General features: G+C 42.8%; 1 protein-coding gene across 2 annotated transcripts in view; it reads right to left on the minus strand.

The window, feature by feature from the left end:
* Positions 1–9,152: 9,152 nt before the first annotated feature.
* TRAPPC12 (trafficking protein particle complex subunit 12) overlaps positions 9,153–25,701 on the minus strand; it is an 85,674-nt gene continuing 69,125 nt past the window's right edge. For both annotated transcript variants that reach the window (XM_081324384.1, XM_081324385.1), the window contains exons 10-13: positions 21,423–21,521; positions 15,248–15,348; positions 11,477–11,564; positions 9,153–10,131 (exon numbers count right to left, since the gene is read on the minus strand). In XM_081324384.1, the coding sequence (XP_081180510.1) occupies positions 9,889–10,131; positions 11,477–11,564; positions 15,248–15,348; positions 21,423–21,521 (531 nt within the window). In that variant the 3' untranslated portion in view covers positions 9,153–9,888. The remainder of the gene's footprint in view (positions 10,132–11,476; positions 11,565–15,247; positions 15,349–21,422; positions 21,522–25,701) is intronic.

The following is a 25,701-nucleotide window of genomic DNA, read 5'->3' on the forward strand; positions in this document are numbered from 1 at the left end:
TTCTTCTCACTCTCCCTATTGCAGTAGTTTCTAAAAGTCAATACATCTCTATGGAGAGATGCTGCTGAACTAAATGAGAAAATGCACAAGCAACCACACAGATGAGTGAATCATTGGTGCTTCAGCAGAGCAACAAGTGGGAGCTATATTTCTGCTTGCCTGCCTTCTAAAAAGGCTGCTAGCATGTCCCATTAGTTCCATGCCTGTTAGGTTTGTGCAAAATGCAGCATTTTATTTTTAAAAAAGAGAGCCCCAATATATTACCAAATATATTGCTCAAAAAAATAAAGGGAACACAAAATAAGGCATCCTACTATTAAATACAGTACATTGTTGTTTAAGTGTTCCCTTTATTTTTTTGAGCAGTATATATTACTGCAGCTCCTTCAAAATTAGATATGACTTAAAGCAACCATCACTTCTCCTGCAATTATATAGTTCCTTTAAAGAGTTCTGATATTCTCTGCTTTTATGGAAGAACGATAACTGCCCTGACTTGAGGATTCTGTTTCAGTCTATGAATAATGCTAAGGTTCTACATTAGGAATTCTTGAGCTTGGTGAAGAATGACATCTGAAATGGCTGGAATTGGACTGTAAAACTCAAGATACTTACTAGATGGCAGCAAAAAGCTAAGAGTTACTTGCATTATTACCTTACTGCCACCTAGTGATGTTCTACAGCCCTGATCTCATCAATCCAGCATCACCCTTTTAATTTACAGCCAAATTGTATGGAAACTCCTACTGAAAATCCAGCGTCTCTTGAAAGGAATTCTGCAATCTGGAACAAGCCAGGCCCCATTTAAATGTTGAAAAGACAGTGTCCTCTTCCCTGGAATGAACCCAGCTTGCCTCCACCTTGATTTCCATGGCAATCAGAAAAGGAACTTGCTTCCTCTTGAAAAAGAAGCTTTTATTGGATTTGCAGCACCTCCATTCCTGGTCTCTAAACTTAACTGTGGCCTTTGTGGGTTAAAATACTGTATATGAATATAAACAAGCATCCACTAATTCAAGGGTGTCATACTGCCAGCCTTTGGGCCTGATGCATCATAGCGAAACTGTGCCCACCCCATTGCCGTCAAGGGCAAAAAAGTCACAATATGTTGTGACACGTCACGTGACGTTGCGAGTTTGACACCCCTGCGCTAATTTATTTTAAAACAGAATCCTTTTAGACTAGATATGTTATGCTCTTAATTGAACCATAGTTCTCCATGGAGATTACAACAGAATTAAAAGGCTAAAACAGCAGAATACATGCTGGGGAATGTTTTACTTTGTGAATTTTTACTTGTCACAAAACTGTGTGAAAGATACAGCAAAAGGCTTTTCAAAAACAAAAAACCAGCTGGCTGACCGAAAAAAATCCAGATGACAGGATTGCACTCAAGTTCTGTCCTTCTGCAGTCACACCGGCACATCCAGAGTGTGGGCTGTTTCATTGCGACTGAGCCTCCACCCATGTTTTTGCTCTTTTCAAATTTTGCTCGCTTCTTCGGAGGAAAAAAAATGGCTGGCCATGATGAATAGCCCTTTAAAAACCAGAAGAGCACTTGAAGACCTTGGGAAATTGAGACTGCTGACTGGTTTGAAGAGGTAAAGATTGGTGCTCTTAATTAGGCAAGCAAAGAGGCGCTGTTTACTTTGGTTTGACAGCCGCTGCGTCTGCCCGCTCTCAATCAAGAAGCAGCTTGAAACCCCCAGGACATTTGCTTGTTCTTTTAAATTCCAGAATTAAAAATTTAGCATCCACGAAAGGGCTGGTGCCTACTAGGGCATGGAGCAGTGGTGTGGTGCCAGTTGTCTGCGAAGCCCATCTGCTAAGTTCCTGCTGTTCCAGCCCTTGGCACACGCTGTCTGGTCCGACAGAAATCCTCTCTTGGCTGTCAGGCAGAGATTTCAATGCAGAAATCTTTTTTTTCTCTCTCTCTCTTTCCTGAGAGCAAAACACAGCACCCGACTCTTGTGCTCAGGACGAAAATCAGCCATTCTTTCATGGATGGTTGCCATTGTTGCCATCTTTCGCTGATCATAAGTCTTGGGGTTGTATAGGAACAGTTGCCTGATGGGTTGAAACTGAAATGATAACGAGTCAAGAGATGTGTTTGGGGGTGGGGTGCTTCCCTTGACATTCCTATATACTGGACAAATTATAACACTGTTTTTAGAGGGTTTTTTTTTAAAAAAACATGTAGAATAGATAAGCTGATATACTTGATATTTTGACTCCTATTCCCTGTCCCTGCCAAATCTCCCTGCAGCACCTGAATGCTTCAACTTCAAAAAGGAAGAACTTAAAAAGAAAATGTTGGCAAAAGCACCAAAAATCATGGTTTACAGCATAGCATATTATGTGAACCCACCTAATCATAGTTTATTGCAATCCATTTCCTGCTGACCAGTGTAGAGCAACATGTAATAAAACAAGTTGCTTTGCTTGCAGTGACTGCAAGGAAGATGTTGGCGGATAACTGCTATTAATTGTAGGGGTGATGAATTGAGCCAGTAAGGATTGCTGTAATTTTATACGGATTTTTACTAAAACCTATGGTTGCAAATAAATGGATTAACTACCTAATTTACTGCACTAAACCATGGTAATACAAATTGAAATTTAGCATAGCATGAACTACAGCAGAAACCTAGCTTGATAATTTATTGAATGTGTATGCCATCCAACTTCCAGCAACTCGGGACAGTTTACAATTAAAACATTTAAAAATAAAGAAACAATACAAAACCCATAAAAACAGCACAAAAGAACAATGCTGGGGAAGAGAATAAACCCAGTGGCAAACAGAAGGCAAACATCAGCCATTCTCTCCAAAGGCTGGGTGAAGAGCCAGGTCTTTAAGGCCCTTTGAAATACCAGCCCCACCCCTCTCATCTCTCTCTCTCTCATCTTCTATATCACCTATCTTTCTATCCATCCATCATCCCTCATCTCTCTCTAAATTTGAAACTACCAGTCTCCCTCACAGGGGGACTGGAATGGGCTCCCTTCTTTAAAGAACCAAGATTTAATTATCTGGGTTTGTACAATACGGGACGCGGTGGTTCAGTGGGTTAGGACGCTGAGCTTGTCTATCAGATAGTCGGCAGTTTGGCGGGTCAAATCCCGAGTGCCGCGTAGCAGAGCGAGCGCCTGTTACTCGTCCCAGCTTCTGCCAACCTAGCAGTTCGAAAGCACATAAAAGTGCAAGTAGAAAAATAGGGACCACTACGGTGGGAAGGTAACAGTGTTCTGTGTGCCTTTGGCGTCTAGTCATGCCGGCCACATGACCACGGAGATGTCCGCGGACAAGCGCTGGCTCTTCGGCTTTGAAACGGAGATGAGCACCAGCCCCTAGAGTCGGAAACAACTAGCACGCATGTGCGGGGGAACCTTTACCTTTACAATACATTAATGGTTTGCTTAATCATGGTTTATTGAATAACTAATTAGTAAAAATGGGCATCTTTTTTCTTATGGGCACCACTTCCTTATTGCTAAAAGATTTGTGAAGACTTCATGCAGATGGAGAAGGGACACAGGAGAACTGAGATTTTTGGTCCCTTTCTGTTGTGTGTGGCAGAGGAAATAATACTAATTTGTTTTTCAATTCAAACCCATTACGGTAAGCCTGACCAGAGATTTAATTTTGCTAAAAGGTAAGTTGTGCTGCCACAAAGACTACAATTTTGCTGCTAAATTTCAGTAGTATGAACTTGGATGACCACTGAAGGATATATACATGGAATGGAGTACAGCATAAAGTTTGTAGACCAGGGTTCACCTATCAATAGTTTAGCATCTTGTGTGAACCAGGCTTGTAAAAAATGTGATTAATGTTTGCACTTTATACTCAGCTATTTCTGGCTTAGCATGTGCTTATTTATTATTCAGCATATTACATAATGTCATGATTCCTGGTGTAGCATCAATAAACCCAGGCAAATGGGGTACAGTATATTCAATCAATGTCAGTGAATAAGCCATAGCTTATGTTTGAAATCTCTTAAGATAAGCTTCATTGTTTTCTAGGTAACAAAATGTTAACTTTCCATTGTTTTCTAATGTACACATACCACTGAAAAACAAAAAGAAAAAATTCAGGAAGAAACCAACATGGCTGCATAAAGATCTCTCTGACAACCTGAAAAACAAAAAGGACAAATACAAAAAAAAATGGAAAGAGGGGCACATAACTAAGGCTGATTATCAGCAGATAGCCAGAACATGCAAAGATGAAGTCAGGAAAGTGAAGACTCAGAACAAACAAAGACTTGCAACAGAAATCATGGATAATAAAAAAGTTTGTTCCAACATATTAACAACAGGAAAAAAGTCAAGGAAACTGCAGGTCCACTAAAGAGAGAAGATGGCAAGAAAATAACAAACAGGGAGAAAGCAGAGCTACTTAACTCATACTTTGCATCAGTCTTCACACAAAAAGAAACTATAGCCCAACATACCAAAAAAACCCCACTGCAAAAGACAAATTAGAAACAAAAATTAAAATAGGCAAGAAAATTGTAAGAGAGCACCTACCCGACCTTGACAAATATAAATCACCGCGGCCTGACAAGGTTACATCCCAGAGTTCTGAAGGAGCTGGCAGATGTTTATCTCAGAACCATTACACCACATCTTTCAAAAATCCTGGAGCATCGGGGAAGTACCTGAGGATTGGAAAAGGGCTGATGTGGTTCCCATCTTCAAGAAAGGAAACAAAAAAACAAAAAACCGGACCTAGGAAACTACAGACCAATCAGTTTAACATCAATACCTGGGAAGATCCTAGAAAAGATAATAAAAAACAGATCTGCAAACAACTAGACGCAAACAACCAGCACAGATTTGTTAAAAACATCATGCCAAACCAATCTTATTTCATTCTTTGACAAAGTGACTAAACTAATGGATCAGTGAAATACTGTGGACATAGTATACTTAGACTTCAGTGAGGCATTTGATAAAGTAGGCCACAACCTACTTCTTGGTAAGCTAGAAAAAGGTGGAATAGACAACATCACCACCAGATGGATCTGTAGCTGGCTGGCAAACTGTACTCAATGAGTAGTCCTAAATGGCACTATATCCACATGGAGAGAAGTAAGCAGTTGGGTACCACAAGGTTCCATTTTAGGCCCAGCATTCTTCAATATCTTCATCAATGACTTAGATGAGGGAGTTGAAGAATTTGCAGGTGACACCAAACTGGCAGGAGTAGCCAACACCCCAGAAGACAAACTCAGGATCCAAAAAGATATTTTTTATTTATTTTTATTTTAATCCCATTTATATCCTGCCCTTCTCCGAAGACTCAGGGCGTCTTACAATTTAAGCACAAACCAATGTGCTTAGCAATAGCCTTCATTCTATGTATATGCCTGCTTATTAGGGCTTTCGCCCCCCCAGCGGCATTATTACAGTCAGCTTATTGCCCCCAACAATCTGGGTCCTCATTTTACCTACCTCGGAAGGATGGAAGGCTGAGTCAACCTTGAGCCTGGTGGGATGCGAACCTGCACTAATTGCAGGCAGCTGGTGTTACTTAAGGAGGCATTAGCCCACTGCTCCACCAAGGCTCCTATTGACACACTTGAACAAGGGCCCTATCCAACAAAATGAGTTTCAGTGTGGAGAAAAGCAAACTTTACATTTAGGCAGGAAAAATCAAAGGTACAAGTACATATTGGTTGAGACCTGGCTTAAAAACTGTAACTACAAGAGGGACCTTGGAGTCCTAGTGGACAGTCACTTGACCATGAGCCAGCAGTGTGCAGCAGCAGCCAAAAAAGCTAATACAATCCTGGGTTGTATAAACAGAGGAATAGAATCAAGATCACGTGAGGTATTAGTACCGCTCTATAAAACCCTAGTAAGACCACACCTAGAATACTGCAGCCAATTTTGGTCACCATATCACAAAAAAGATGTTAAAGAGTTTGGAAAAAATTCAGAGAAGAGCAACTAAGATGATCAAAGGCCTGGAGACTAAAACATACGAAGAACAGCTGCAGGACTTAAGTTTGGCCAGTCTACAGAAAAGAAGAAATAGGCGAAACATGATAGCAGTATTCCAGTATTTGAGAGGTTGCCACAAAGAAGAAGGTCATGCTATTCACCAAAGCCCCTGAGAGCAGGACAAGAAACAATAGTTGGAAACTGATCAAAGAGAGAAGCAACCTGGAATTAAGGAGAAACTTCCTGACAGTGAGGACAATTAACCAGTGGAACAGCTTGCCCCCAGAAATCGTGGGCGCTCCATCACTGGAGATTTTTAAAAAGGGGCTAGAAAGTCACTTGTCTGAGATGGTATAGGTCAGGGGTAGGCTACCTCGGCTCTTTTATGACTCATGGACTTCAACTCCCAGAATTCTTGAGCCAGCTTGGCTGGCTCAGGAATTCTGGGAGTTGAAGTCCATGAGTCATAAAAGAGCCGAGGTTGCCTATCCCTGGTATAGGTTCTCCTGCTTGAGCAGGAGGCTGGACTAGAAGGCCTCTAAGGTCCCTTCCAGCTCTATTCTATTCTAAAATATTCTATTCTAAAATATCGACATCAGTCCAAGAGCAAGTCCAATCCTGCTTAGCTTTTTTGAGATCAGCCATGGAGCTAAATTAACAGAAGCAGCTTCTCTCTGCTTTCTCGGCCCAGGTTGCCTTTGGGGTTCACACGGGAAGGGATTTTACTCCTCGAGGGCCCTGCTAAAAAAAAACAAAATACCGCTCTTCTGCTCTCCAGTTATACGAGGGCGAGATTCACCTGCGCTTGGAAAACCCATTATCACACCTGCACGCGCAGGAGGCAGCTGGAGCAGGCAAGGCAGGCAGGTCTCGAGGCGGGGCTGCCGTACGGGCGCCCCTGGGTCACGCGCCTTCCCTGAGGCGGACCAGCTTCGCGGGGCAGCCCCTTCGGGAAGGGCTCAGGAAAGCCTGTGCAAGGAGGAAGGAAGCCTGTGCAAATGGCTGCCTGGGCAAATTGGCGGGAGACGGACTAAGCCGCAGGGGTCTTCAAACTTGGCTCTTTTATGACTTGTGGACTTCAACTTCCAGAATTCCTCAGCCAGCATGCTGGCTGAGGAATTCTGGGAGTTGAAGTCCACAAGTCATCAAAGGGCCAAGTTTGAAGACCCCTGGACTAAGGAATGAACTCTCCTGAATGAACCTTTATTGTCAAAAGTGCAACCACGTATACATTGAGATTAGCTGAGCCTCCCTTCGTGCTCCCACCCACCCCCCAAACTCACAGTGACAACAAACCTCCTGCCCGCCCCCCCCTCCGCAGTACTCCAGTCAACCAAGAAGTCACCTTTTTGCTGCTTGTACAATCACACCTGAGCTCCCTCCCTCTTCTTTTTTTTCCTTTCATCTCAGCTGGAAGATGGCTCGTTTCCCGCCCCCCCCCCAATAGGCTCGGCAACCAACGGCTCAACAGCCCGGCCCGCAGAAGAAAACACTAGTCCTCCGTATCGCCATCTCCCCTTTTGTACCGGGACCCTCTCGAGCTCATTATTCCCCGCCCGGCTGTCTCTGCACAACAGGAACAGAACATCAGCTGGGCCAGCAACAGCTTTGCAGCGCGCCTGCCTGGCAGACTGGCTGGCTGGCAGGCAATCCGCCTCCTCCCCTTGTCCTCCTTCCCCGCCGTCTGGTTTGAATGACAGCTCTCTTGTTTTAATAGGTCCCTTATTTTAATTTGGCTTTTCAAGCAGCAGCAGCAGCAGCATGCTTTTAATGCTGGCGGAGAGGCGGCTTCCTCATTTTCACCTCTAAAGCAGGTCAATTCGTCGCCTATTCAGTCACCCGTCACAGTAACCTTTGGAATTATCCAGGGCTCGCTGGCGCGCAGTGTGTGAGGAGCATAGCAATAAGAGCAGCGCACCTGCTGACATGCTCTGCCAGCACTTTATGCATTATAGATACATCCAGGCAGACAAATCTGTACAATATACTTGCTGCCGCCCTCCAACATTGTAGGCGGCTTTTTTCTGTGGATGCACCTATGTGGGAACGTGTACATAGGGTGGAACAGAACTTGGCAAACGAGAGGAAATAAAGCAGCCCGCAACATGTTGGAAGGCAACTGGTACAGTCTAATGGCCACAATAATTAGGCCTGTTATCCCTCTGCCTCTTAAGCGTGCAGAAGAGAATTTCTGTGTTTCAACACCATTCAGTTCTGCTCCATTCTTCTCAAGCGAAAGGATGCTTAGCTTAACCTTATATTCTTGTACTGACATTCTGGATGAATCATATTGCCCTTGGCTTAAATGTGATTGGTTTGTTGTTTTTTCCTTAGGGTGTTGTAATTGTATTTATACATTTGAAAAATATATACAGTCATTTGTATTACATAAAATAATCCCAGAGGGCTAACAAATGAAAACAGAAGCTTATGATATGCAGCCACTGATTGCAAACCCAGAGTGATGTGGGCCCCCATTAACAAATCATAATTGGGAAAGCTGTGACTGGATGTGATACGTGAATCCAGTTTCTATCTACCTCTTTCATCTGAACAAGCTATCCTTACCTTCAAATAATTAGCTTCTTTAGCTTACTTGGTAATAAATCAATGGACCACATCCCAGGTGAAATGAATAGGCTTCTGCTCACCCAATAGAATGTATTGTTCTCTCCCCCTCTGTGTTTCCCAGTTTGCCCTGGAACAACCTTCAAAGCTGGTTTCAAGGGCAAGTGGGGGCCTGGGAGGGCATGTTCAGAGATAAAATTATTTTTGCTTGCAAATGCTGTTTATTCATTTGATGGACAAAATTCCTTATCTTTAAGGGAAGAATTTGGAGAGAAGATTAATAAATGAATTATAAATTGATTCTTTCTTTAGATGAGTCTGTTCTACCATAAATACAATCTGGCCCTTTATTCTGATATGCTTGGGTAAATCCTGATGCATTTTGGTCACAAAAGCAAAAAAAAGCTAGTATTGATATTTAGGGATAATTTCTTGCTTAATTAGGTAAAGTTACAAGGCAAAATGGCAGTTTTTCATGCTGAGCAGGCCTGGTTGAAACAGGTGAAGGAGGATGTGCCCGTAATTCTTCAAAAAACAATTTGGGGATAGTTTGTGGGGGTCAAGTGGGTGCACTGCTTTAGGGAAACAAACAAACAAAAACCCTAGACAGGAGCCTGTCTTTATAATTTTCTACTTTATTGCAATCTTTTCCATTCATCACCCCATTGTCCTCCAATCCTATACACACAATCACTACATCCTGAATGTCTTTAGAAGAAAAGCCACCAAGACAAATTAGCTTATATAGGTCACTATTAACAGGAAAAAACTCCCATCTGAATAATTTTGATGGTTGGTATACAGGGACGCAGTGGCTCAGGGGGTTAGGATGCTGAGCTTGTCGATCAGAAGGTCGGCAGTTTGGCGGGTCGAATCCCGAGTGCCGCATAACAGAGTGAGCGCCTGTTACTCGTCCCAGCTTCTGCCAACCTAGCAGTTCGAAAGCACGTAAAAATGCAAGTAGAAAAATAGGGACCACTACAGTGGGAAGGTAACAGTGTTCCATGTGCCTTTGGCATCTAGTCATGCCAGCCACATGACCATGGAGACGTCCTTGGAAAAGCGCTGGCTCTTCGGCTTTGAAATGGAGACGAGCACCGGCCCCTAGAGTTGGAAATGACTAGCACGCATGTGTGGGGGAACCTTTACCTTTATACACTAGAAGGGATGAATTTGATGGTAGATTAACTGGAAATCCCGAGGATGATATACAGACCAGTATATAAATTCCTATATTACAACAATTTTACCATATATTCATAGTTAAAGAGCTTTTTTATTGCACTTCCTGGAGGAACATTTACAGATTAGCTGAGGTATATACAGCTTCTGAAATGAGCTTTAGCAAAAAAGAAATGCATAGGTTTATCCTAACTTGAGGCATTGTGTGTTGAAGCTGTCACCCTCTTTGACAGCTACAGCTTCAAGTAGAGCCTGTTTCTTTTGCATGCTGCGAGAAGACTCAAGTTCGTACATGGTTGTCAAATTGAAGAGAACACTCTCATGGAGGTAGTGTTTAGGATCCTGTTGAACAATCCCTTCCAGCTGACGGAGGGAATCCTTCAGTTTTCCCAGATAAAGAAGACAAACCGCAGCATTGTTGTTAGCCTAGAGAAAATAGATATATTAGATTTCTTTATGAAATCTAAAGGAACCACTCTAGAGAAAATGCAGCACACTTTTAAATACTTTATTTATCCAAGCTTTGATTTTGGGAAGGGACTTGGATGCTTTCTTCATTGCTATTGTCCCAACCATTACAATAGGGCTTGTTTGTAGAGCTCAAGATGAATATGAGAAACATCTCAATTTAAACTGGTTCCCCAACTAGATGCCCTCCATTGACTAGCTGAGAATTCTGGGAGTTTATATTTCAATCCATCTGGAGGGTTCCAAATTGGAGAAGGCTGAACTGTATATTACTCTGCATCATTCCAGTGAAGTTCACTCAACAAATTGTGATTGTGCTAAGTACTGATACTTGTTACCTCAATGTATACAATTATTCCTCGACTTACGACCGGCTGCTTAGTGACTGTTCATAGTTAAGGCAGACACCCTAAATGTTACTTGTGATGTAGTCCCAAAGTTATGGCGGCTGCAGTGCCTTTGCAACTGTTTGTTCTTATAGCCAACTGCAGGGATGCTGCAGTGCCCCTCTACTTATCTCCCCGCCATCTCCCACATAGGATCTCTGCAGGCCTTGAGCCTGGTCCACACTCCACCGTGCTCCACACCTTTCGCCTCACCCACATCATCCATCACACTTACCTTTAGAAGATCTCCAGAGCTTGGGTTAGGGAAGAAGGACACGCTGCTTCATTGCTAGGCTGCGTGGCATGATTGTGAAAGTGGTTGCCATTTTTTGAGAAGCCACAATTCAAACTGGCTGCCCTGAAAATTGCAGCTTCTTCCAGGATCATGCCATACTGTCTAGTAACAGGGCGGCTGGCTTTCCTTCCCTAACGCAAGCTCCGCAACATTCTGCAGTGCTCTGGAGCTTGTGTTAGGGAAGCATAGCAAGCAGTTCCATTGCTGGGCCACATGGCACAATTCTGGAAGTGACCACCATTTTTTTTGAGAAGCTATAATTCAATGAGGCCGGAAGAGTGGGAACTGGAGCACGGAGTACTTCAGGAGATGGGGAAAGGCCTTGGGAGGTCCAGGGCAGGACCAATGCTAGGTATCCCAAGGCTTGCCTCAGGCTCCCTGAGGCACCCCATGCTTCACTTAACAACATCAGGAAGAACAGGGATGGGCCATTGTAAGTAAGGTGATCACTTCACTTAATGGCTTCACTTAACGGCTATCATGACTCATGGCAGGCTTTATTATAGTTGTTGGTCAAAGACTACCTGTATATCCATACAGTATTATAAATCAGACACTAAAGGACAATATATTTTTAAAGCCTATGAGCCATTGCTATATATTTAACGTTAAGATTTCTTACCACAGCATTCGATGGATCAATCTTCAAAATTTCTGTGAAGAATTTGTGAGCTTCTGCAAAGTTATTCTGACCAAGATGAAGAAATGCTCTAAAACATAAGAAGAGTAAGAAGAGAAAGAATGTATGTACTCTTTCAGAAAATCAGTTATAAAAGGAAACTACATTCTTGTCTTTTTGTACATATGAACGTTCTCTCAGTTGATCTTCATAAATTAATCTTGGATCTAAATTATAATTTAGAGTTCAGAGTAAACAATGCAACATGAAGCTATTGCTTGATAGAGTAGCTAATTCATACACTATGAAGAGGTGACCATAAGTTGCATTCCAACTTACGAGGGAATTCTTCAGCAGATTCTGTTTCCTATATATTTTTTTTCCAAAAATGTTTGTGGCCTTCACAATTTTAGATAAACACTTAAAACGTATTAAATGAGTACACTTCAATAACTATTTTTTTTTGTTCACAGACAAAAAGGGGAGCCATGGAAGCTTCCAATGAGTGATTTTAGCTAGCTTCTTTGATGTTCTTTGATGTTTATGTCCGCGGGAGACCACCATTGTCCAGATAGGCGGGAGTGAGTCCCTCCTCCTGAGATTTGGCCCTCGGGTCCAGATGGGCTTGTTGCTCACATACCTGGCACCCAGCTGTGTGGCAACAGCCCTGCCTGGGCTGCTCGACACCCTCTCAGGGTTGGCGGTGGAGTTCCCCAGGCTTATAGTGCTGGGTGACTTCAACCTGCCTTCCCTGGGAGGGTTGTCAGAGTTAGCTCGGGAGTTCATGGCTTCCATGACGGCCATGGACCTGACCCAGGTAATTCAGGGCCCAACTCATGTGGGGGGTCACACTCTCGACCTGGTGTTTTTATCTGGGCAGTGGTTGGATGATCTGGGAGGGGGTTTGCCAGCCATTTTCCCCCTGTCATGGTCTGATCATTATCTCCTGCGGCTGGTCTTCCGTTATGCCACCCCCCGCCGCTGGGCTGCGGAACCGACCAGGTGGTTCTGCCCCAGGCGCCTAATGGACCCAGAATGGTTCCAGAAGGCGCTTGGGTCTATACCCATTGCCCTCATTCACAGCCCGGCTGATGCCTTGGTGGATGCCTGGGAAAGGACGGCCACCGAGGCACTCGACCGTATTGTACCCTTGCGACCCCTGACCCGGCGCAGATCCCGTTGGGCTCCATGGTTTTCTGTGGAGCTCCGGGAGATGAAGCGTCGGAGACGGTGTCTGGAGAGCGGTTGGAGGTCCAGCCGATCTGAATCTGACCGACTGCAGTTAAGAACCTTCATAAGGTCTTATCTTGCGGCGATGAGGACAGCGAAGGCTAATTATTTCGCTGCCCTCATCGCGTCCGCAGATAATCGCCCGGCCCCCTGTTTAGGGTGACTCACTCCCTTCTTAACCAGGAGGTGAGGGAGGATCCCTTGCAGGGTCGGGCCGAGGAGTTTAGTCATCATCTGACGGACAAAATTGCTCAGATACGGACCAGTTTGGACTCGGACTGGGCAGAGTCTGACGTGGAGGAATCGGACGGTCTTGAGCATGTTATCTGGACTGAGTTCGATCCTGTTTCCCCTGATGATGTGGACAGGATTATGGGGAGGCTGAGCTCCACCACCTGTTTATTGGACCAGTGCCCCTCCTGGCTGGTTTTTGCGACCCGGGAGGAGACACGAGGCTGGTTCCAGGCAGTAATAACTGCTTCCCTGAAGGAGGGTATCTTCCCCGCCGCCTTGAAGGAGGCGGTGGTGAGACCCCTCCTCAAGAAGCCTGCCCTGGACCCGGCTGTTTTAAACAACTATCGTCTGGTCTCCAACCTTCGCTTTCTGGCGAAGGTTGTTGAGAGTGTGGTGGCGCATCAGCTTCCCCTGTTCCTGGAGGAAACTGATTATCTGGACCCGTACCAATCGGGTTTCAGGACCGGGCACAGCACGGAGACGGCATTGGTTGCGCTGGTGAATGATCTCTGGCGGGCTCGGGACAGGGGTTGTTCCTCTGTCCTAGTCCTATTAGACCTCTCAGCGGCTTTTGATACCATCGACCATGGTATCCTACTGCAGCGTCTCAGGGGGTTGGGAGTGGGAGGCACCGATTTAAGGTGGTTCTCCTCCTATCTCCTGGGCCACTCGCAGTCGGTGTTGACGGGAGGGCAGAGATCCGCCCCGAGGCCTCTCGTTTGTGAAGTACGCTGATGATACCCACCTTTTTTTCTCCACCCCGAACCAACCCAGTGATGCCCTCACCGTGATGTCCCGCTGCCTGGAGGCGGTCCGGGTTTGGATGGGGAGAAACAGGCTTCGTCTCAATCCTGCCAAGACTGAGTGGCTGTGCATACCGGCATCTCGGGTTAACCAGACTATTCCATCTTTAACGATGGGGGGTGAGGTGTTACCCCCCGTTGATAGGGCTCGCAACTTGGGTGTCCTCCTGGATTCGCGGCTCAGTTTTGAAGACCATATAGGAGCCGTGACCAGGGGGACTTTTGCCCAGGTTCACCTGGTGCGCCAGTTGCGACCCTATCTGGATCGAAATGCCCTACGCACAGTCACTCATGCGCTCGTGACCTCCCGTTTAGACTACTGCAACGCTCTCTACATGGGGCTGCCCTTGAGGACCACTCGGAGGCTTCAGCTGGTGCAAAATGCAGCCGCGCGAGTTGTGATGGGGGCTTCCTGTTACTCCCATGTAACACCTCTGCTCCGCGAGCTGCATTGGCTTCCGGTTGCCCTCCGGGTGAGATTCAAGGTGCTGGTGAAGACCTATAAAGCCCTAAATGGCTTGGGTCCAGGATATCTGAGGGAACACCTGCTGCTGGCATCAAGTTCCCTTCGTCCTGTGCGTTCCCACAGGGAGGGCCTTCTCAGGGTGCCGCCGGTAAAAGAATGCCGGCGGATAACACCCAGGTGGAGGGCCTTCTCTGTGGGTGCGCCTGCCCTTTGGAACCAGCTGCCCGTGGAGCTTAGGACTGCCCCCGACCTTCGATCATTTCGCCGAGACCTGAAGACCTGGCTCTTCGAGCTTTCCGGCCCAGGCTGAGTTTTAATTGGGGTTTTAACTGGGGTTTTATATTTTTTTCAGGGATTTAGTTTAATCTTTTTTAATTGCTCTTAATTTTTGTATTGATGTTTTATATACCCTGTAAACCGCCCTGAGTCCTACGGGAAAGGGCGGTATATAAATTCAATAAAATTCAAATTCAAATTCAATTCTATTCCAAGAGCAAGCATACATACTTTTGGGAAGTGCTCCCAATAATGCTGTACAACTTTGAGAAACTAGGAACTGAAGGAGAGAGGGCTCAAAGTGAGGAAGGCGTCTTCCTCTAGTATGTATGACATTTTGCTAAGCACAACTCTAGATCCAATACATTCAATGTTCCATGGAGTTAAATGGTTCTTCTTAGTAGCTATAGATAAGTCTGCACTGCAGCATCAATCTGTAAAGCTGATACAGGAGGAAATTTGTATGTTGAAGTGGCTAGAACAAAGCACACACACACACAAAATATATTTACCTATACACACACACACACACACACACACAGAGTTGTCAAGGAAGACAACTTGTAATAAGGTATTTTTTTCAGGGTTACACTATGTCATACAAATCTCATAGGCTGGTAGGTGCCAATCAGCTTTTCTTCTGGTAGCTGAGGTTACATAAAGGATAAATGAAGAGAAAGGGGTATTCTCTTGGGCCTCTTAATGTTCACAGTGCATTCTTTGCAAAATCATGTCTAAGATTAATTTGGCATTTATGTCTCCCACCTGTTCATTAAAACCATAATTTGGTTCTTCAGTCCATCCAATTTCTGAGCCACTTTTTCAACATCTTGAAAATACTTTTCGGCCATTTTAATGTCTCCAATCTGGATAGCACATAAATGGTAAATAACAGTTACTTCTATTAACAAAGCACAGGGGAGACTCATCAATAGGTAGGTCTTCATAAATAAATTACTTTCAACACTACGGAGCAAAAGAAGAGAAAAATGAACCATACAGCAAACATAAACACCAACTCTAACCCAGTCAATACATAGGTAAAATTAGTGGTTTGGGTCAACGTTGATTTTAATACAAGCACCCCCCCACCCCCACCCCCACACTCTAGCTCTCAAAGTGTAACAATGTGCAGCAGTGTAAGATACGGATTCTCAGAGCTATCTAGCCCTTGGCTCACTCCAATTACATCAAATCTTAAATAGAAATTCTTTAGAAATAGCTCGGTAATATTCAAGAAAATATTCCAGAGAACCAAAACCCAGATAAATTTGTTCACAAATTTGTTTATAAATTTGTTCTGACACAGAAGTGTCACGAGGTATGGCTATTTAGCCCTCTTTATTTTTCCAGTTAAGGCACGTCGTACGTACAGTATCTTGTTCTTAGTGCTGATTAAACAACCTTCCAGTTCTTATTCCAGGCATTCTATATAAATGTTTATCAGTGGCCTTGGAAAGCCAATACATTCCTCCATTTATGAACACTCTACTCTGAACTGAAAGCGGTTCTGAGATGATTACAAGAGACATTTTCCACTAGACACAGGGAAGATCAGTTGCTTCTCAAAGTTCAGCAATTTGAGAAAGGTTTGACGTCTGCCCAAAAGGCAGCAAGAACAAATCCACAGTAAATGTCTTATTCAAATGGTGTATATCTGCATCCATTCTAATTTTCCCACAGACTAAATGAAGTGGTGATTTTCCTTCCTTCAAACATCTGGATCTCAGTAGCTGAGATCTAGATGGACCAAGTTCTCTGAAAGGAAAACAGGTGGGGTTTTAATTACTGTTGGCTCAGTGGCCTATATAGAGGGTCAGAAAGCGAGCAGGAAAATAATTCCAATTTCCAGCACACTTTACGCAGCGAAAAAAAGCATATGAAAAGTGGCTACAGTTTTATTTGATTATTATTTTATCCTTGCTGCAAGATGGAACTTATTGCTCAAAGGAAAACAGCTTCTTGGTTATATATTATGGACTGCCAAGGGCTTTGGGCAGTCCCAAACAGGCAGGAAAACTCAAAGAGTCTTTTCAAATTTCCAGAAGCATGATTGTTGGGCTACATTCAGTTGGAGACTTTATCTTTTCTATGTGGTCTCAAGATCTGATTGCTTTGGGAATATTACAGGAGGAGACTGTATAACAGTCTAAACTGGAATAAACCCCTGCAGATTCCGGATGAAAGTTCTGTGCAGATGCACTTATATCCTTCTGAATTTTCTGAATATTTTTTGCCACTCTTTTTCACTGTGCGTCCCCCTGACAAGAGACTGAATGAAAAATAGCAGCAAAGTTTGCTGCTTGTTTTAGTGACCTATCATTGTTGTTGTTGTTAGTTGCGAAGTCGTGTCCGACCCATCGCAACCCTATGGACGACGTTCCTCCAGGCCTTCCTGTCCTCTACCATCTTCTGGAGTCCATTTAAGCTCACGCCTACTGCTTCAGTGACTCCATCCAGCCACCTCATTCTCTGTCCTATCATTCTCTGACCTATCATAGAATTTGTCAATCTAAAAAAAAAAGCCACATTCCCCCTTAGATTCTCATATTGGTACTTAGATGTAGACTTTGACCTGGCCATCCCAAATCCTGAATTTGTTCTTCATCTATTCTCTTACATTTCTTGCTTAACAAGCACAATAGGGACCAGCAACTCTGTGTAACACGGCTGTTAAATGAGAAATCACCAGAACTTGTGATTTTACTGCCAGCTCTCCCCCTGACTCTGCTTGTTGCAACTACTGATCATGTGACTGTGGGATGCTGTGACAATCATAAATGCCTGCTGGTTGTGAGGCACCTGAAGTACAATCACAGGACTGCCTGAATGCTCTAATGGTCATAGGTGCAATGACTGGTCATAAAGTTACTTTTTTCAGCACTGTCATAACATTGAATGGTTGCTAAACAAGACAGTCATTAAGTGAAGTCTACCTGTACGGACTTGCCTGTATATTTGAAATCACTTTCTCCCGACTACGCCCGCTTGCACTATGGAGCAGTATATAAGATTAAGTGCTCTTGCTAAGAGCTATTTGCTACCTGCAGTTTTTTTAATGGATGAGAATATGGCCTGATATTCACCTGTAAAACACTGTGATACAAGACAATATTTATGCTTCCTTTAGTCATGGCAGGTTACCCAAATCTTAAGGTAAAGAACCCCAAACCATGACATTATCACTTCAGTGCTTAATAGCTGGAATGAGTATCTTATTAGGGAATATAGTATTTGGTTTCTATCTGACATAGTTCTACTTTTGATTCACCTGCCCATGGAACATTCCATAAGAAGGTAAGACGATTATCCAGGTACTTTTTGGCAAACCTGAATAAACATCAGTATTCTTCTTGTGAGCCATGATTCTGGATTTCTATTCTTCCATCAATCCTATTTTTACTGTTTTCGATGCTGGAATAGCCAAGGTAAGAATGGCCTGAATATCCCTATTAGTTATTCTGGGGTTCTTTGTGATTCCTTGGATGATTTCATGCTGTGCACTTGGGAGTAATTTTGAACTATTTTTATTGCTCAAAATCTTTGTTTCCTAAGCTACCGAACATGAATTGGTGGACCCCAACCTTTTATAACTGATTTTATAATCTTTTCCAGGTTGGTAGAGTAAGCATCAACTACTTCATATGAAAGATCTTTGAAATATCTTTTCATTGGGACATATATCCCTGTAGCATCTGTGTTGTGAGCACTGTGATGATGAGAGCTAATATATGAGACATGCAGAAGAGGTCCATGCCAACTCTGGTTGTCTAATGTAATGAAGTACATACTGTGCACATCTAGCCCTAGTTATTCCTTTAACTGAATATGGGGTGTGTGTGTGTGATGACCCTTTTATACTAGCACATCACTTCTTGGATGAAATAAGAGAAACAAGTTGGCAAATTGTTTGGGGTATACCTGGAGAATCATCACTGTCAAGAACTTATTTGGCAGTTAGGATCTGCAAGATAGGCTCTTGCATGGCCTTTTATCTGGCACAAAGGAGACCGTCTTCCCTTCCCTTGCTCCCAAGCTATGGGATGTGTTCTCTGAGGGGATGTACTTGGGTTCCCACTCTCAAAGAATTAAGAAAACAATTAAAAACAGTTCTTTTCAACCAGGTTTTTAATAGTTACTTGATTTCATGCTAATTTGATTTACATTTTTAACTTTTAGTATTGACTTTTGTGGTAAGAAAAGTAAAAGTACACATCAGATTAGAAGGGTAAGATATAAATCTAACCAGCCAACCAACTAACCATTTCCTCTCTCCCTCCCAATTTCACAATTTTGTAGCTTTTCTTGTGCAGACTGCACACAGACATGGCCTCCTGGCAAATGAGAGGTGGCTTCTGTGGTGCCACGATGCCAGACCCCTTTGTAAAGCCACAGGCTTGTCAAGTGTTATTGTTCAAGGTTAGGTAAGCAAGCCAATGGATTTCTTGGGCTTTGTCTTCAATTCTACTGCACTGGAAGGAAAAGGTCCCACTACGACAGTAAAACCACTAATTCAAGAATGTCCAATAATCTTTCTTCCCCCAAGGCCCCTGATAAGAGCAAGAATTGAGGAAGACCGGAGTCCCTTCAGAGCCTGTTAACACTATTCAATGAATTGGACAGACAAATTGTTCCTCGGAGACATCAGGCAGTCTCCTTGCATCCTACCCAAGGTTGGGAATCTTGCCTTTCAGCAAACCAGCCTCTGATGGCTCTTAGTAGAGAAAGAGCAGAGTTGAGAAGTCAGCTCCTCTCTTCAGAACAGTCTCCTAAAGGGAACCTATTTTACTTGATGGATTGCAACTCTCTTCGGCAACATAAGAGGACACAAGCAGTTTTTCCAAGAATGGTTTGAGAAATGTTTTAATATTCTACCTGCGACAGGCTATTTTCAATGTGAATCACCTAATGATAATATTCTTTTAATCAAAAGAAGACTGCTTTTTTTTAAAGAGTCATTTCTTTCAGCTGTCTCCTTGCAATTGCCCTGATCCAAATGCTACAGATTCCTTAGGTGTACTTCCCATCTAACCCAATTTTAGAGGCCCTATTTCATTCTTCATGGCTTGGGAACAAGGACACTTGGAAGACGACTCCGCCTCACCGTCTGGAACTCCTGAGCCTCAAAATCTCCTTCTGAATTTCCTTCTCAAGAGCCTCCAAAGGGGGACTTTCTCATAGGTCGTATCCATCCCTTATCTTAGCGTCATTCTGATGCCGGGCCAAGTTCCTTTTTATTTTTCAAGAACTCTGGTGCTTCATCCCAAAGCTCTCCTTCATAACGATTTTACAAACTACAGCAGCTTTTACCAATTACAACAGGTTTTATTACTACCGTATTCTGAATTAATTTCTAATTGTCAGCCACCTCCCAGAATATATTACAAAGTGCCTAATACGTATTATTCAAAACCAAATATTAAATTATTCAATAATCAAGTATTAAACTCTTCAATTTAATTATAAAAATGAGGAAGCTCTGAAATATTATAAAATTATAAAAAATATCTTGGGGCCTTCTTGGGAGTCTCCACTTGTGAAGAAAGTGGATTGTCCCATCCCATCTTACAAGTGACTAAATTTCAGCTGAAACTTCTTGAAGGTTTATGGTCTGATTCAGTGTTACTCCATTTGTAACTGACTGATTCAGTGAACTGTCAGCAGCAAGCTAAATGTGGCTGTAGTAACAAGGGGGCAATTAAATCAAGTATTAAACTCTTCAATTTAATTATAAAAATGAGGAAGCTCTGAAATATTATAAAATTATAAAAAATATCTTGGGGCCTTCTTGGGAGTCTCCACTTGTGAAGAAAGTGGATTGTCCCATCCCATCTTACAAGTGACTAAATTTCAGCTGAAACTTCTTGAAGGTTTATGGTCTGATTCAGTGTTACTCCATTTGTAACTGACTGATTCAGTGAACTGTCAGCAGCAAGCTAAATGTGGCTGTAGTAACAAGGGGGCAATTAAATATCCCTTCTTGTGTTTGTTATTTTGCAGAAAACAGAACTTTTCTTTTGGTAGTAAAGTCACACGGGCAGAAAACAAGAGAAGCCCAGATTTCATGCTGAAGACAGATGTAGCATTGATCTTTTTAAAAGCACCAGTGCCACAGGAAACCAAAAAATAAATTTTCCTATAAAAAAAGTTTGTTACAGAAATGGAAGCAGGCAAAGTGAGACAGCACCTCAGGCAACTTATTGTTAATATTTGCTTGTTACTGTACAGGAATGGGAGAAATGTTAAGGATTTTCTTCCTTTATGTGAAAATAATTTGGCTGGCTGTGTGAAGTACACACCTTGCCCTGATTAGATGAGGTGGCTAGGGCTGCCTGTTGCTAAGAGGGCAAAAGGGTCCTTTTCTTTCTCTTGAGGACCACTACAGAGAATTTGGCATTGCAATTTGGGGAATGAAAAGTTACTTTCATGAATTCCACAGAAAAATGTGGCGTTATTTATTACACCCCATTCATCATTCAAGGTCTGTGTGTTTATAACAGAGTGGAAAATGTCAAATACCCAGCACTCTTACTGAATAGGGAACAGCTAGTCTGCAAAACAATGCTCACCAGATAATTCAATGAATTTACAGAGTTTGTTACTATTACATTTTCATTCAACAACAACTGACAGTGTGCTCATTACATTTAAATCGTTGGCATTCTGGAATAGCAAGAAGTTAGGTGGACAAACCTAGGAAGTTCTCCCTGATCTGTAAGAACATTCACCTCATATTTTCTTCTAGACTTACTTGGTACTGATGCAGCCATCTGCTTTACATCTTTCAGCAATACTTTGTCATTATTTTTGTTTCACGGAATGGCAGAATTCACATATCTCACTATCTAAAATTAGGGCACTTTAAAACCTCTATGTTAATACTAATGTGATGGGGCTCAGCAGGGCTTTCATGTGGCATTATTCAGAATCAGGTACATACCTGCAGGAAAATCCTTCCAATTCCACTCAACAGCTGAGGCTCTTGCTCTGGGTAATATTTCATGACGGTGTGATATGTCTCCACAGCAAGCACATAGTCCTAAGGGGTAAAAGCAAGCACAAAGGGGGAGGGAGGCAAAGTCAACATTTATTCTGTACTCCATATACCTGAAAGTGAGTGAAGCTGCAGACATGCATGATAAAACAGATGGAAGCAGAAATCTTCAAAATGGGAAGGACACTGTGCCTGAAAATATAACACAAGATTTCCGATTTTCTGGGCACCTAGCAGAGGGAGTGGACACACAAGAATGAATGAACCTTTATTGTCAAAGTACAACCATATATACATTGAGATTGGCTGAGCCCCGTGTGGGAGAGATGTTTCACTGCTTCTATTGCAGGCACACAGCACATAGGACAAAGCAGCCCGAAAGTTGAATCAAATTCAGGGAGGCTACAGCAAGCAACAGTTTTACATCTGCCAGGATCACAATAAGCATCCTTTGGCTCTTTCCTTCCTCTCTCTCCCTCTCACAAAGACACACAGGCACACGTGTACAAACAGGCATACAGACACAAATTGTTCCTTATCGTTCTGCAAGGAAAGCAAACCTCTTCTATGGTGCCAACTGCTCTGTCGGCCAGATTTCCAACACTCTGAAAATTATTCATGCTGGGAAAATAGCCACAGCTTATGTGTTGCTTCATGAGGGAGCCGTTGCTACAGCTAAATGAAGGGAATTTCAAATGAGCTCAGCGGAGCTGGGATGTTGGGGGGGGGCTCAGTGAAAGAGTAGGAACCCCTATCTTCCTTCTTTTGATTACTGTTCAATGCTTCTGAAGAATGCCTTTTAAAAAGGGGGCAATTAGGAATGCCTATCTGTTCATCATGTATAAGCTTCCTGATGGAGATATCTTGGTCTCCATTTCCAACGTGCATCTTCAAAAATTCAGTTAAAAAAACCCAAACAGAACAAAAATCACTTCAGTGCTGGAAAATTAATTCTGCAAACATATTTTCAATAGTAAGAACACCAATGAGGAAGCGGTATGATTGGGCTCCTATTCTTTTATTTTTATTTACTGTGTTTCTAATCTGACAAGTTCTTAAACTCAGGCTGGGTTGGAATAACACACCACAAAACAGGCACTGACTGGAGATTAAAAATTAAGTACCCTGAATGGGAGCAAATACGGAGAAATTCTATTATAGAAACGGCTTCACACTTCTGCACACAGGCCTGGAGGTAACAATTCTGCAAATACCTGGCAGGGATCCTGTGGCTGCCTCCCTCTTGCCCCTCTCCCTCACACACTTCAGTTATTCCCAACATTGTGTTACACGCTTCTCTGGAAGGTCCAGCTTCAGGTGTGGATTTCTGGCTAGCTGTGGTCGTAACGGACCTGGGAAGAGAGGGGAGGCTTCAAATGCATTCTTCAGACACAGAAACTCCATGTGCAGTAAGGTGCCTCCTGCCATCTGTTCCTCTCTCCGCCTTTCTCCAGCAGAGATGCTGCCAGATGCAAAGCCCTAACACCTCCTCTGCTTTCAGGCAGACTCAACAGCTTTCCCACCGATGCATGATGCATGGCGTACAGGGATACTCCAATGGGGGTTGGAGGGAGGGGGAGTATGAGTAGTATTTGGATAAGTCAATTAATGAAAATTACAAGTACAATCGGAAAAATTTATCTAACCCCCGCCTTTATTTTATAAATAACTCACGGCAAAGAACATACACAGTACTCCTTCCTCCTCTTATTTTTCCCACAACAACAATCCTATAAGGTGGTTTGGGCTGATAGAGAGTGCCTGGCCAAAAAATAAATAAAAGAAATCCAGACTTAATGCACCAAAGCTTTCTTTAAAATCCAGTTACAGTATTGATTCCCAGTTTTAAGGCCAAGGCAGTCATAAAATTTTTGATTTGCCCACCTCCACCTTCCTTGCAGCCTGCTTTTCCTGTTTATATAGCAGGGGCAAGAGCCATTTTGCAGCCAAGCAATTCTGCTGTAACATAATTGTATACAGATTTATGTTCTAGGTCCCCTTTATATTAGAAAGGTGAATCTAAATTAAAGGGAAGTAGATAAGCACCAGCCTTACATTTTACTAGAAGAGACCGAGTCTCCTGTTTTATTTGGCTGGTAACAAAGACAAGAGAGAGGTGGAAGAACAAAAAGGTTAGATGACTACAAAAATGCATCTTTTGCTCTGGAGATCTCATATTTCAGTATTTGTCCACACAGTTGTTTTCCAACTCCACTCCACATTATGATTAATACGGAGTATATTTTTGTAAGGTGATGAACATAATTTTTTATTTATGAATGTGACGATAGGCAATTAATAGCTTTTCTCATTTTAAGCTGTGAGCCCTTTCATGTAAAGTAGGCATAATCTAATTTCTGCAGATCTCTTTATTTCCTGAAGCCAGGCTGTAGCCTTCGCTCTCTGCCTCTAAATTATATACTCCTGTTATACAGGTAGTCGTCGTTTAGTGACTGCAATTGGTGCAGGAAAAATAGTCAGTAAGTGAACTGTGTGTCTCTGTGTATGTGTGTATGTGTGTGTGTGTTTGGGTGTCTCTGTGGGGGAAAGATATGCTTCAAAGATTGCTGAGTGTTGCTGTCTCATTCAGTTAAAATCCTTTCATACAGTGCCCTGTGCCTGTCCCATTTCCCCCCCCCCCCTTCTGTCCCCTTGCAGGACAGAGAAATTACTTAAACGAGCTAACTCTTCCTCAGCTGCTTTGCTCCCCAGGGCAGTGCTAACTTCAAGTTAACAATCTCAGCTCTATGACCTTAAATGAGAACCTGCCAGTCAGTTAACACCTACTGCCTAAAACTGACCAGATCTTAATCAGTTTTCCACCGAAGGCTTTTGTTGTCATAAATGTGTCCACTGATCGGAAAATTAATTTTTTATTACCATTTATTACTGTTTCATTTGTAAATGGACACTATCTGAGGCAGTTGCTAAATGAGGACTACCTGTATTAGGGTTCATAACCAATCAGTTTATCAGGTATCTGTTTTAACAGAACGTGGAATGTAATATATTTTGATTCAAGCAAAATATCTGGTTAAGCACCCAATATCGAGCAATTAGTCAAATGTGGGCTGAAGAGCATGTTGATTGACTGAACACATAGCTGGCTTGAACATCAGACTCATGGTGTCTCCATCAATGCTTTTATCACCAGAGATTGGCTAGCTAGAGATACTGAATAGGGTGCCACAAGTCTCAAGTCCTTTTGGTGCTAAGAAGTGGAAGAAATTATTATTAAATTTCATTGAGTGAGACAGCTAAACACTAGAGGAGAGAAATAAAATTCAAAGCAATCTTGATAGGTTTGAGGAATGAGCTGAAAGCAACCAAATGAAGTCTAGCAGACAAATCTGTAGTTCATTTAAGAAAGGAAAATCAAATGTGTGGGCGTGGAACGGGAGAATATTTGGTTTGATAATATTACATCTGAAAAATATTTTTGAACAATAATTAATTGTAGGGGATGAATCAAAATTGTGAGATGTGGCAGAACAGACCCGATTTGAGGCAGTATCAACTAAAATATAACTTTCAAATCGTGGCGGGAAGTTGTACGGCTTTCTTCCTTCTACCTCGAATACCGTGTCCAGTTCTGGCCACCACGTCTGATGGAGGAATCAAATAACATGGATCCTGTTTTGAGAAGGCCTAACAAAGATGACAGGAGACGAAAGTGGCCGGATAGCTTTGGCTCTGACGAAAGACATCTGAGGAGGGATGTGATAGCGTCCTTCAAATATGTGAAAGGATGTCATTCTTGCAAAAAAACCAAGTCCTGCTTTCTTGTCTTCTAGAGTTTGACACAGAGTGATCCATTTGCATTCTGGAAGGCAGATTCTGACCGACAGAAAGAAAGAAAAAAAGTCCTAAGAGCAGTTTGACAGCTGAATCCAAAGGTTGAGGGGACCAATGGCCTAAACGACTCCTTCCAACGCAGATCACTGCCCAATTAATAAGATATGTGCTTTTCACTCATCTTATCCTTTATTCTTAGTAATCTACTTGTGGTTTTTATTAGAAAGAAATTGATTTCCCAATTCATAAGAACGCAATGTATGCTACTCTCTTTTGGGGAGGGCAGGGAGGGCTGGCACTAGATGGCAGCACACTGCATTTTACAGCAATTCCAGGAGAAACCTAATTTATTCATGACACATTAAATTACAGCTGACAACTAAATGACTTCTTTGGAAGAAATATAAAATATAGAAGCTGCACCAAATTC

This window comes from Vipera berus (assembly GCF_964194415.1).
Source record: "Vipera berus genome assembly, chromosome: 1".
Classification (NCBI taxonomy): Eukaryota; Metazoa; Chordata; class Lepidosauria; order Squamata; family Viperidae; genus Vipera; species Vipera berus.